This window comes from Carassius carassius, chromosome 28, assembly GCF_963082965.1.
Source record: "Carassius carassius chromosome 28, fCarCar2.1, whole genome shotgun sequence".
Classification (NCBI taxonomy): domain Eukaryota; kingdom Metazoa; phylum Chordata; class Actinopteri; order Cypriniformes; family Cyprinidae; genus Carassius; species Carassius carassius.
In genome coordinates, this window is record NC_081782.1 from 17,197,946 (window position 1) to 17,212,759 (window position 14,814).

The 14,814-nt window shown below is 38.2% G+C and overlaps 1 protein-coding gene across 1 annotated transcript; it reads right to left on the bottom strand.

Moving 5' to 3' along the window:
- Nucleotides 1-1,742: 1,742 nt before the first annotated feature.
- On the bottom strand, nt 1,743-12,006 carry galnt17 (polypeptide N-acetylgalactosaminyltransferase 17). The gene is made up of 12 exons (XM_059514672.1): nt 11,256-12,006; nt 9,651-9,933; nt 9,362-9,545; nt 8,736-8,902; nt 7,633-7,807; nt 5,698-5,895; nt 4,904-5,021; nt 4,561-4,746; nt 4,349-4,486; nt 3,135-3,230; nt 2,553-2,714; nt 1,743-2,458 (listed from the first exon to the last, which is right to left on the bottom strand). The coding sequence occupies exons 1-12, from the start codon at nt 11,256-11,258 to the stop codon at nt 2,321-2,323; spliced, it is 1,848 nt and encodes a 615-aa protein (XP_059370655.1). The 5' UTR covers nt 11,259-12,006; the 3' UTR covers nt 1,743-2,320.
- Nucleotides 12,007-14,814: the final 2,808 nt, after the last annotated feature.

Sequence of the window (14,814 nt, forward strand, 5' to 3'; positions counted from 1 at the left end):
GTTTGACGCTAATCTTCAAATGACAACCTAAATTTTTTTGTGGAGCGTTACTTGCTTTGATCTTTAGATACGCTGCTTTGTGGCTGCCAACAGTTCCTCAGGTAAAGTAACAAGTTAGGTACTTATATAGGGCGTTTAAATTCTTTTTTAGATTTAGGACACCGAGCACTGCAACGCAGCAGTTCACCATTTTATTCAAATCAGTCCTAGTCAAAATGGAAGACGGTATGGGTGCAAAAACATCTGAGGAAACTGTAGTTGCATGTACAGTTTATGACTCATGTAACGTGTCCTTATGTAACTCGGTCGACAATCCCTGATGATCATTTTTCCCATATTCCTATCGCCTACATACTGGCCTTGTTGCTATAGTGTGGTTCAAAATAACAGTATGACTAGGCTACTACAGGATCCATTCAACAGCAGATAGAGCTCAGTTACCATAGTTACTGTTAAACTGCACACGTATCATAATGTCATTCTCGTGAGGGGCTACGGTACAAAGAAAAATAAAACGCAATAAATAACATATTTCCAAAGCTTATTCAAACAGAAGACACTGGGACCCATAGGCGCTGACAGTGAAAACCTAACACAAGAGAATGTAAGAAGAAATACAGATAGCACAACTCAACATTACTACAAATTAAGTCTAAATAAAGCCGTTATAAGCGGATGTTACGTAAATCTGCAGGTGTATAATTTAAAGAATAGATTTAAAGGATAAATTCAATTCCAGAATAAAACTTTCCTGATAATTTACTCACCCCCCTGTGATCAGTCACAAATAAATTAAGGTTGTTTTTAATTAAGAAAAACATTCCAGGATTTTTCTCCATATAGTAGACTTTGATTGTGGCCAATGGGTTGAAGGTCCAAATTGCAGTCTGAATGCAGCTTCACAGGGTTCTACACAATCCCAGAAGAGGAATAAGGGTCTTTATTTTGCCAAACAATTGGTCATTTTCTAAAAAAAAAACAATTATATATTTATAATATAAACGAATTAGTAAATCGTGCGCACAATTTATAAATCGAAGGAACGCTATAGTAATCGTGTACACGTTTTTGTACATTGAGGGAACGAATTAGTAAATTGTGCACACGATTTAGCCTTATATTTTTTTCCTGCATGTCATGTGCGGGGCTCCGTAGTCTGACATTGTTGTTTTAGCAACTTCAGAATTGTCCAACATTATTGTTTTACCTTTTTTTTGTAAAGGCCATTTGACTTTCTTTACACCAGTGGTTTTCAACCAATTTTATTTGGTGCAGCATTCTATATGTATTTAGGTACACTTAGGCTGTTATAAATGTAAAATAATAATAATAATAATAATTTAAATATTATAGTGTTGTTTGGGGTGGGGATAAATTAAATGCAATCTGTGATGATGTCATATCATTTTGCATTGTGGTCTATGGAGCGGCCAGAAGTGTGCATATGAAGCAGACTCGCTCCCTCAGTCAAGATCGAGGGGTAGAGGGGCTGTCCATATAAACTACCCTCGTTCACTCAACGAAGTGGTATGCACTTCAAAATGGCAGCATGTCTAAAAGTGGAATGGAACGCACCCTGTGTCAGTGCTTCTGCCTACATCATGCGTGCATTATTACGTAATGCGTGAGGTAGATCTAGTACAAGACAATTATTCATGTGGACCATCAACCCATTGGTCCATTATATAGAGAAAAAATCCAGGAAAAAAGTTTTTCTCAAAAACCTTATTTTTTTTTTTTCAGAAAGACATGAACATCTTGGATCATATGGGGTGACTAAATTATCAGGAACTTTTTTATTCTGGAAGTGAACTAATCCTTTAAATTATGCATACAGTGATGTACAGAGTATTTGCAATGCAGCAGTTGATCATCTACAACATTTAATTGTAATTTTGGTTTCTGCACTCAAGACTTGATTGCTCTCATTGTTGAAACTATGGTTGAAAATGCTGCACACCTAAGGAACTTCAACAGTTTATGTGCTTCAAAATCTTTAATTGCAGCAAGTTTACTGGAGAAACAAATGATGTTCCTTACAGTTCTTGCAAGAACTTATGAAATCCAATGTTTCTCAGTGAACTGTCATTGTTGAAAGGATGTCTAGAGGCTTTCCAGAATGTGGAAATCTGAGGAACTACTGTATGGTGTTGTTTCGAGTGTCTTATTTTTTGTAATGTGTAATGTAGTAAGACCAAAAACCCAAAATCACGCAAACATGATCAGCACCCTTTAAGTTCCTCAAAACTGGATCCATTTTCTAAAGTTTCATGAAGGCCGTAGAGATTCCCAACTTTCTAAGATCGCTGACTCACTGCCCTCAGTCCTGTTTCATCAAATTCTTGATGTTCCACTTCTGACCAGTGCAGGAACGCAGGATCAGAGCATAGCCAAAGTAGACATTAGCCGGCACTACCTCAAGACAGCGTCCTGTAGCTCGGTTGATGAATGCTTCATTCTTCAGGGTACAAAAATAAAAAGAATCATTCTAGTGATCAAAGGCAAAAGGACAATTGTTACAAAGTACTCTATATAAAACATGACCAATTCACCTGTGCAAAGTGCCACGTTTTCTGGCTTACGCTAGAGACTTTCTCACAATTCAGGAGCTGTGGGTAGCTGCTGATTTTATCGTCCACCACACACCGCGTATCTTCGCCAGTGCTTCCCAGAGGACCCAGGAAAAGATAACCCTCCTTAGTGTAGCGGCCCAGCTACAAAATAGACCACAGAGGGGTTAATATGAATTTATTTAATTCAGTGATATGGTAACTGGGTCACTGAGTCATTAAGGGGCATTTTGGCACCCTATGCTGATGATGTTTGCCAGATAGTTTTTGGCAGTTCCATAATGATATTAATTTATTATAATTATTAGCTGGGTCAAGCTCCAGTGCAGATATGCAAACTTGTCAAGACAAGATCTAGAAGTTACGGTCTCCAGATTGACTTTATAACTAGAAAATATAAATAATTTCTTGTTTCGCGCCATCTTTTTATTACATTGTTTAGTTGCCACTGATAAACAGAATCCGGAGAACTACGTCATGAAGAGACTCCCTCTAGACGTAACCTATTTCCCGCGTGCAGAGTGAGTAGAGGTTTAGTGGAGGGCAGGTCTGTTGCGACTCTACCTGAGGTCCCCAGCCATGGCATGGGTGCAGAGTTGCTGTGTGGTTTTCCTTTATCCCCTGGTCCACACACAGATGGGTCACATTGGTATTGTGTATCTAGAACACATAAAAAAGATTCAAGCAGCTCATAGTTTGACCTGCTTTTTGTTGATTAAAATGTTATTCTCTTACTATGAATTTAGTTTTAATAAACTAAGATGCAGTGCCTTCTTATAGTGATGGTTCGCACCATTGTCACCATTTACTCACCCTCATTACATCACTTTCTCTGTATATTACGGATTGATTTTGTGCCTCTATTGTTTTTGCTTTGGTTAAAAATGTCTGCTAAATGCGTAAATGCTTCTTCTGTGAATTATAAAATAAGTCATTGTGAAGAAAGTTTTCAGTGTCATTTTCAAATTCAATGGAAGTGAATTGTAAAAAAACTTGTGCCATTAAAATCCAAAAAGTCATCATGAAAGTTTCACAAAAGTGGTTCATATGACTTCTAAAGCTATACGCTAGTGTCAAGAGCCAGGTTAAATTAAAGTTTTGGCTTCATTAACTTTAAAAACCATAGGTTTTGATGTCACAGTGGTAACTAATATGAAATCATTGCATGACTCGTCAATATTTTTAAATAAACGCCTACAAAACTTGAATGCTCCAGTAAGATGTTTGGTAAGATTTTAGCCAAATCATGATCTTAAACTTGGTTGACTCCTCACACTATTATATCAATGGTTTCAGAAGACTTAGAATATAGTACAAGAGTCATACTGACCACTTGAGTGTTACTTTTATGGTTATTTTTGCCATTTTTGGGGGCTTGACAGCCCTAGTCCCTATTCACTTTCAAGGTATGGAAAAGTGTGCTGAGGACCTTCTTCAAAATAATTTTTTTGTTATATGGAAGAAAGTCAGACAGGTTTGAAAGGACATGAGGGTGAATAAATAATTTTGGGGGTGATAATCAGAGACCCAGTGTTAAGGTGTGGTCACATTAGAAAAATTTTGTAGGCAAAAAAGGTCCATTATCTTGTCAGTTTGACGTGATGTATAAAGCACAGCTCACACAGGAGTCAATTTCAAACCAAGCAGCTTTCTGTTGCTCAATATGGCAAATCCATATAACCAAACTGAACCCACTGTGAACTCTGTGTAAGGAAATCTTTCATCCAATTTGCCAAACGAAGATGACCGCACCTTTATTCATCTAATGTGGTACTCACCTCTCCATAAAAGAGAGTGTTGTTGTATCTCCTCATCTCTGGATAGATATTGTCGAGGTACCACTCAAAGTTTTTGCACTGGAGCCTTTTCCTGAGCGCTAGTCTCTGGGATATGTCTCCATAGTCAATGCCATGGTTCTGTATGGACAAAGAAAGTGAAGTATTCTACTATTTATTATTATTATAATACCGCAAATATGTCAGGTGCTTACCTTAATTGGGAGGTTCCATGCCAAATAGACATTTGATTTGTATTGGTCCATCCAGACTTCTGCCACCCTCAGAGCATTGCGTCTAGTGTGGAAGGCGATGTTACTGTGGTAGGGCTTTTTTGTTCTTGCAATATGGGCCACTCTGGAACAAGGCAGAACTTCCATGCTTCCCCCACACAGCCAAACCTGGATTTGAAAAATACACATGCACCTATCAAACTTCAGTTCTGGCATCATTTCAGAAGAAAAAAAATTAAAATTCTTTCCAAACGAAGGCTCTGTGCACTGAGCGTAGGGAGGCTAATGCTCTACTTCAGCGGACGGATGTGGGTGGCATACTAACCCTGATTCCCAGCTCTATATTTTCGCCTCCATACACGTCCATCCCTGCGTCCAGTAGACCCAACTCCCCAAAGTATTCCCGGTTTACCACAAAAGAGCAGCCTATCATTGCAGGAGTCCTAAAAATACAGATTTTACACTTATTTTCAAATGCCGTTTCTTCTCTAACATACTGAAAGATTAATGAAGAAATAATGAATGTCAAGATAAAAAAATAAGTATAAATAATTGAAAATAATGTAATATATATATAGAATAGTGGCAGTGTAAAATTTATCTTTTAACTAATAAAATATATTATATTTTATGAGTACTGTTTACACTATATTAAGACCACTTTGCATTCATCTGCTTTCATATTTTTTTCATTAACCACGGCAGTGCCAAAGGAACGCAGTGTGAAACAATGCTGTGCTAGAATATCATGGCAAGTTGTTTAGCAACAGAAAACCAATCACAAACCAAACAAGCCAACATCATTAAATATTAATGTGCTTTGTACAGTCACATAACCTTTCAATGCACTCTGTTTAGTTTCTTTTTACTTAGTGAAACACTTAAAAACACTCTTATGTATTTTCCTTCTATACCTTTTTTTATGTTTCAGAGGATTTAAGACAACCAGAGCGGATTTATAAAGTGACATTTCCACAGCTGGACAAGCAAATCCTGCTATAAAGAGGTTGTGCTCTCTTTGTGTGCTGTACTTGTCCAATCGTTTCTTATTTTTATATATATTAAAATATGAAACCAAGGACTGTGTTTAGAATGGATGAAAGTCCAGTAGGATCCTACCTAATAGGTGCAGAAGTGTCTCCTTCATCCCACCACTGTTTCGGTGGGCTGATATACATACACCAGAGCTCCCAGTTATAGCCATGGCCTGAGTTTTCATAGCGTTCCAGCTCAAACGTCTCGTCTTTAATGTTATCTATGGAGGGCAGTAAGATCCTCTTGCGGTTCTCCTTGATTCTAGACAGAACTGGTTCAGCCCTGACAAGGGGATGTAGAGGTTAGATCATTATAAGCAAAGCTGTACTACACAGTGCTAATAACACTTCTTCAACTCTGCTGTGGAGCTAAATCTAATCTTGTGAATGTGTTGGCTGGTTTCTCACCTCATATCAGTCAGAGGAAACATGAACTGAAACTCTGTTTACACATGGTATTCATATCTGATTGGTTTGCTAATGAGAACACAACACTAAATACATCTGTGAACAGGGTCCACTATGCTGTGCCAAAACACATTGATTACAATTGTGTTACCACTTGTACCCTTTCCATTCTCTTGGTTTCCTACTCACTCGAAAGCAGCGTAATGGCTCCATTTAATTCAATTGTATTTTTGTATCGCTTTTGAGGGGACAGCCATTTGTATTTGGGTCCAAAACCATAGTGCAGGGATCCTCAAATCTGGCCCAAGAGATCCACTTTCCCTAGTAACCATAATCAAACACACCTGAACATGCTAATCAATGCCTTCAGGATCATTAGAAAATCACAGGTAGGTGATTTTGATTAGGGTTGGAGCTAAATTCTGCAGCGCATTGGCCCTACAGGGCAAGATTTGAGGAACCCTGCCATAGCGGATGTTATCAAGTTCACACATTCAGTCCCATAATGTACCGCAATAACGAGTGTACAACCGATGTAGACTCAACAGCTAGAGAATACTCATCACGCAATCTTAGGGTTGTAATGATAGCGCCTGCAGCTGAATTATACATTCATCCATTTTCCAAACTGCTTGTCCAATGTGGGTTATACTGTACATGCTAGTTTCCATGAAAGAGATCAAGATGAATATTTCCATTACTACTGGAGCTGCCAGTTTGCTTAGGTCCAAATGTTTATTAAGCAGCAAGCACACTATGCAAAACTGGCAGCCCTTCCAGTGCACTTAGTGCACAAATTTGCTTATTTGTTTTCATTTACTCCTTCAACTGGACTATATTAGAGTACTAATGTAGGGAATGAGGGTATAGGAAGCAATTACAAACAGCACAGGTGTAAACAGTAATGCACTTTGGCTAACCACTTGTGACCAGATCACTGAAAATGCATCATAGTGTGATAAGTGTCTATGTACTAGGTGAACTATACTTTGTGCCAATAGGGCCAAAACCGCAAGTGACAGCATTGCTTGCAATGCTAGTCTTATAGAGGGGTTTGAATCACTTTCAGATGGTCACCAGTTTTGCTAGGCTGGAAATTCAGCTAAACCATCCTGGTAGGATGTGAGACCAGCTTTAACCATGGCTGGACTGGCCATTGGGCATACCGGGCATTTGCCCGGTGGGCCGACGTGCTTTTTGGGCCGATATATCTCATACTCATACTTTTTTTTTTTTTTTAAACGGCCCATAAAATTTGTACATCGGCGGCCCATTCGTTTTGTTTTGTTTTGCTAAATTGGCGGCGCTGGGTTTGTGCCGGTGTAATGCATTGGTCAAAGTCAGTGTTAGTTTTTTTTTCTGACAGCCCATGAAACACGTAGATCAGCGGCCCATTGGCTCTTTTCTTGATTGACACTGGGCTGGCCCAATCACAACTTTAAACGAGTGAGCTAGCGGCAGCAGTGTCAGTGTGTATCCGTAAAAAGCAGTTCAGTTTAGATCAGCCAAGACAGATGTTAATACCATGTGTAAACAAGGCCTGAGAAGTCGAGGTGTGAGTGAGAACATCTGTAAAACTAGCAGCATATTGTAGCAAGTGCTAGATTCTCACCATGCAGGCGTGAACTCAACATGTGCATCAAAGAAGCCAGTCACCTCCCCAGTGGCCACTTTCCAGCCCTCGATGCGAGCCCGGATGAGGCCCTCTCTCTTCTTATTGCGCACTATTTTGATAAGACCCGGGTAGCGCTTGTTGACATACTCCTCCAGCGGCCCTTTCAGTTGTACTGTCATGCATAAACACACACATAAATGGTAAAGAAGGAGAAATCTTGTTTCATGGTGCATGAGTGCTCGTCGCTGTGTTTAAATCAGACCAGAGGGAACGTGTCTCCTATGCCAAAACTCTTCCGTGCCTTTGATCTGTGCTACGGGGATCCACACCATCCCCCTGGAAAACACGTTCTTGGAAAGTGTTCCCCCTCCCCACGTTAAACACTGTCATCTGCATTCTGAGTGACAAACCGTGAATCACTGACATTATGAGGACAGAGATGGGCGTGCTGCTCGCCTGCCCCCTCATTTCAGCAAATGCAGGCTTTTCCCCCTGTGCTGATGGACGGTTGGCCCTCCGCCACCGGCTCATGCCAACAATGTGATTAAAATTGAACTGTCTCTCTGGGAAGGCCTGAGTACACACTTTGAAACAATAGACAGGCATGGCCATGCGCAAAGTGAGCAAAGAGTGCTTGGCAAACTACTCCAGGTTATCAGTGTTGACACTCGCACTCAAATGCAACACAATGGATTAAACTCGGTCAGAATGGTTTATGAAACTAGATTTTTGCATTTTCTATTTGGTCTGTGGTTTCTGAGGTGTTTCTCAGTGTTTTTTAGTGCCCGATGCATGTGTGGTTACTTGGGGTTTTGGATGAGTATTTAGAGGTTTCTTATTGGTCCAAGGCACATTCGAGTTCTGTAGGAAAGATCTTACTTATGAGTGTAATGCATATGAACCAACACAATGTCATAATTACGAGTGGGAAACTCAGGATTTTCTTGGAATTGGGACATTTCGGTGAGAAAACATGGCGGATGCAATTGATCCAACATGTGTAAAATCATTTTTATCATTCGCCAGAGAAAACCATTAGAATAACCGCAAATATGATTTTGTACCATGTAATTTAGAGCCAAAATTGTCTTGTTTCTTACCGTCATCACTGTTGTCATCCACCAAGATGATTTCCTTTAGGAGATGAGCTGGTGTGTGGTTGACAGCTGAATGGACTGAACGCAGGATGACAGACAACGCCTCATTTACAAAGATGAAAATGATGGAGATCTGTGGCAGGTCACGGGAATAAAAGGCCTTTTTGCATCTATAAAAACACATACATAGATACAGAAGATCTTGTTGTCTTTGAAAAAAACCACCTCTTTGAATCTTTGGTACACAAGTCTGTGAAACCTTTGTCTTCTTAACAAAAGGAAAGCCATTTTTTGCTTTGCCTATATTTGCTTATTTTCAGTGTAACAATTACAGAGCCTTGTGGGTCTCGAAAATGAAGCTTTTATAGAACATCGCTTAATTGAACTTAGGAACAGTAAATGTCACTTTCCTGTCCTATTTAATCATGGTAAAATTTAATTCTCTTAAGCAAATGGTTCTAGACATTCTAGCTAATATATTACAGTGGGTTTTTGTGATTAAATGACAAATATGACAAAGAATACAAAACTATGCCATAACTTTGCTAGTCAGTTAACTCATTCCATATTACACCAACAGCAAAAACTATTTTTCAGGGTAAAAACAAAACAAAGCCAGTGACACTCACTTGCTGGGTCGATAATCTGGAATAGATCTATCCAGAGAGATTTTGTCACTCAGAAATGCATTGTAGCCATATTTCTCCCTCAGGTATTTGGCCTCCTTTTCTTCCTCTGGTGTAAGTGTTGCTGGTAGACCTCCTCCACCCCGACCTCCAAAACCTTCAATGAGCCCAAGAGACTTGGACAAACCTATTCAACACAAATGACTCATGGCTTTCTTGCTCTGTAAAAGGGAAATTTTGTGAATAATGCAAAAAAAAAAAAAAAAAAATAGTATGATAATGGAAAAGTTACCATTTAGTTGTCTGTACACCACATCTTCCAGTGATCCAAGTCTCTTTAAGAGCACATCATGAGTGATGCTGGTCTCCTGAATAGATCCATTCAGATGCGTCTGCCCTCTCACATCAGCAGCCACCGCCTGTTGACCAACAGCTTTGGATGTGCGTAAATTGCACTTGCCCCAAAAAGTGATGAAGCCGGCCATCGTAAACACATTCAGCACCAGTAAGATTTTCCATCTTCTCATCACAAAGGCCATGAAAGATTTTGGTGTTCGGAATCCAGCGAATCGCATCTTAAAAACACAAAGCAAATGTAACGTGTGATGTTCACTGAACTGATGGACACCATAAACTGTCTATTTTATTGATAGACACGGTAACAAAGGGAGTAAGTCAGCAGGGGAGGGGGCTAGGAAGTGAACATGACCTGGGCTGGACTTAAACCCAAGTCTACCATGAGGTATGACAGCTTTATATGACAAAACACTCACACTGCCAACATCTGGGTACCATTTTATTACCAGTTTATTAGGTAAATTTTAACAAAAATGTTTTTCTAAGATGTTAAAAGATTTGGTTTCATTTGTAAATGAAACGCAAAATAACATAATTTGCTATGATCCTGACAGGGTATTTAATTATTTTCATTACATTACATTCATTGATTCTGATTGGTCAATCCCACCATTCAGCGACGAAATAAATAACAATTAACGCTGTATAACAGGCCAAAAAATATAATATAATATATACCGGGACTAGTTTCGAGTGTCTTGTATCACTCCGCCATCTCGCTCGCTCTCTGGTCATACAAGCAGAAATTTAATTAATTAATCAGGCTTAATCTTTCGACTTGTAACGGTTAATAACTTTGTTACACTGGCATCAGACTACTCAGGTATTATATTAATATAGTAGTGGATCTCGTGAACAAAACTTTTGATAGCTAGATACTCAGTGGTCCCCACAGAACCACGAACCAGTAAGACACAAGAAGATCGATGAGAGAGACTTTAAGATAAGACATTTTCGGAATGACTACTCTTTATAGGCTTTATTCATAACAATAATATATAAATTCGTATTTTAATAGCCTATTTATTAGCATATAATAGCATAAATATTCTTTTTTGATATTGAATTTAACTAAAGTCATTTCCATTGTCCGTGTATTTATTTACTTAGTAGGCTAGCACGTAATAAGCTAGATAATGTACACTGTATCAAAATAAACCATTTCAGGATGATAATGACCGACTGAACGTGCAAATAATATAACGTTTTCATTTATAACTATCTACTTAACTTTACATTTCTGTATTCATAATTTCAAAATTGAATTACCATTGGGCCTATTTCAGCTATATTTATCTGACAAAATCCATTTATGCGTTTGTAAGACACCCTTTCCTATAACCCAAAAATGTTTTAAAGCTAGCTCACTAGGCTATAGGGTTTGAGACACAACAGGCTTCTGAAAATCAGACATACATAATCTCCAACATAACCAGTTGACCAACAGCAAATGTAACTGACAACTTGAATCTTAACTGCGTTTTATGATGCTTGTCATTTGGTTGATATAGCCTAGTTTATAAAAAAAAAAAACACTTACCATTTTGGATTGGTAGAATGCATCCTGCACTTGAATATAGAGTCCTCCTGTGCGCTTTCATCCGTATTCACATGTTCTTATAAATAAAATCCTCATGGGAAATGTATTTACTTACTTCAAAGAGTCACAGCAAAGGGTCCTAAACTGCAGTCATTCATCATAAGACATCTGTCAGTCAAATCTAAGAGCTCTTCACTGACAAACACAGCTGTCCTTAGCTTGAAATAATGTCAGAAGATGTTTAGTGAGGTCAGACTTGTGTGTTGTGTTATTCCTGGATGAGCAGAAGTATGCAAGATCCCTCGACTTCAGCTACGAGACTCCGACGCAACATCATCTCCAGCCGGATTCATCCACAGCAAGCGCAGTGCTCATAATAAACGCTCTTTCATTTCCTGCTGCTATGTGACGCTCATCGTTGATCCACGCTGATCCACGAGCATCCCGCATCTCGTGCCATCCACACTGTTTTCTGCAGTTAATGTGCCCTGTTAAATCGTTTTGTCCACATAATGCTGGATAATAGCGCCTCGGCTGAGACTGATGGAAAACACGGATTGGATGCAGCATGTGGAGCAGGTGCGTGGGATTAAAGAGCTGCTCACGCGCGCGCCACTTAACTCTGTTCACCTACATGGACGATACCAAAACGTCCTACTCATTTACATGCAAAGTGGACAGCATTACATTTAATATTGGCAGCAGCTATTTGCACTAAATGTACTGTTACTTTAACTTAGTGTAAATAGAATCCATGCCACTATTCATTCATCATCAGTCTTGCCAAATATTGAAATAGTAATGGATTCTATTTTTACTGTTTCGAAAGAAACAGTATTTTCTTAGCCATATGCTATTTACACTAGTGCAAATAGCGATAGATTCTATTTTCACTATGTAAAAACAGCAGTATTTTCTTTCCAATAGGCCTAATATTAGTATTAGTATCAAGTAGCATATTAAGACACTGCTTAAAGGGGTCATGACATGCGAAACATAATTTGCCTTGATCTTTTTTGCATATAAGAGATCTTTATATCATTAAAACATCCTGCAAGTTTCATAGCTTAAAACGTCCTCCTCGTTATGAACAAAGCATTTGTTTCATCAAGGTTTAAAAACTGCTTTGATGGACCAGGTGACGTCACCTGGGCACAAACATTTGCATAAACACTGCCTCCAGAGCGAAGAGTAGATATCTTTTCACCCACTGGCATTAACTACCTTTATATGCAAATTACAATCACTGCCGCTATCTTGTCTATATAGATACAGAAAAATTTGTTGATAGATAAAGCAGTGCTAACATAATTGTGCTAAAACAATGCATAAATAATAAATATATATATATATATATATATATATATATATATATATATATATATATATATATATATATATTTTTTTTTTTTTTTTTTTTTTTTTTTTATTGCAACAGAACAAAACAAAACATCTTTATTAACATTATAATTAAACTTCAAGGAACATTAAAATAATAAAATCCATGTCATGACCCCTTTAAGATTATTTAGCTACATTTCTAGTCTAGTTAATATAACTTAAATGTTTTATAGAAGTGAAAGAAATAGTACTCCTAACACTAAAAATGAAGGTACTTGAGGAACCATCTGGAGTAGACTGACACACTGGTGGAACCTTCTGGAGAACCTCAATGGAACTTTACGGATTACATGAGGAACGATTGACAGTCTTTAGAGTTCTTGAAGGAATTTATGGGTTCCATTTATAACTGCTATTTTTTAAGGGTTCCTAGAGGTTCTTCTAAAGTTTGTGTTTATTTTCAAGTGTTTCTTTAAGAAAAAAATTATGTTGTCTTAAATTTGGATTTATCGTTTCCCTGAAACAGGAATGGAGAAAATTAGTAGGATCTCCAAAAAAAAATGTGTGTAAAAATTAAAAATTTATGCATTAAACTATTAATGAATGAGACCCATTATGTCTAAATCTATAGATGAAAACTGAGAGCTATGAGGGTGAGCAAATGATGACCAGTATCGCAAGGCTATCTATTTTTGCTTAATTTGATAAACCAAGTCACTTACTAAAGACTTGTTTTTTCAGACCTGGTCGTTCTTTTCTTTTTCAATATTTGGCAAGATTGATGATGACTGAATTTTCATTTTTGGATAAACTATTACTTTAGAACTTGTTTAGGCAAACACACTTTATTTATGGCACACCAGGGATCGTTTTATTCACAGAGGACGAGTTTTACATTTTGAAGTCTTAAAGGCATGTTCTAGTCATCTTCGTTTTTTAATATCCAACTTTGCACCTGACTAATAAGTATTGCATTACACCGTAAGCCAAAGATATCAAGATAATTCAGAACCAATCTGACCTTAAACCTAAAGTAACCAGGAGAACCTTCAATGTACATTAATAATTGCTATATGGGTCGTTCAGTGGCTTTCCTCTCTGTTGCACCTTTAAATTCCATGAGTTTAGGAGGAAATAGGTCACCCAGATAGCCCAAGGAACTGATGTGCCTGGCCACATAGCGGTAACTTGTTAGATCTAACCACACTCACATTATTCCATCACTGCACGTCGACTCCTCGCACAACTGCATCATGTGACCCTTGGTTCTTCTGAAGGACTGACATTCTTGTTCTTGATTACTTGATAAATAGGAAGAGGCGTAATGAGGCTGAATACTGAATACAAAGATGAAAGAATGGGAGGAACCAAATACATCATCAAGTTGCACTAAAAATAACGGGCCGGGTGATTGGGCCATGTTGGGATCAGCAGGTTTGATGAGAACATTGTGTCTTATGTTCAAATAAAGCAGACTCAAGCCAAATACAGCTCTAGCTAATCAAAACATAATCAAAAACTTCAATCCAAACTAATTATATTTAATTTTTTTTACATAATTCTGATCATATTGTATATGATTCATCAGCGTACTGTACATTATTCTAACACAAGATGTGAAAAAAACAAGACATCATGGTCAGTGGTCACACTAATAAAGAATTAATTCCCTCATTTTAGGTAAATCATGGTTAAATTGTACTTATTTGTTCCTGTTCATTAAATAAAGGCTAAGATTTGTGCCTTGGTTAAAAAAGGCGCATTTCAAACATTGAAATGCAACACTAAATCGCTCATGCACGATTCGCTGAAAAAGTGCCAAAATACATCTAAAAATTTAAATCACAATTAAAAGTGGTGTGTGTTTCATGTTATTCTCTGCAATGTAGTTGTAATGACGAAGTAGAGGCAGTCGGATCCATCTGCAGGACTTTATTGAAGCAGGTATCAAACCAAGGATGCACAGAGCATAAAACACTAAGGTAGCACGAAGCAACATGCAGCGTGGTAAAACAACACTTCACAGAGAAACACAGAACCAGGCAGTCCAGAGAAAGGGGGGATAATGATTAACAGGTGGATATGATGATGCTGATGAGAAAACCAGACAGGGCTGGAAACTAATGATAGCAGAAGGGAAGGATGGGAATTGCAGTCCTAGAACTCAGGTGACAAGGAGCGCATGAGACCGGAGAGAGGTGAAGGCGCGCGCTCAGTG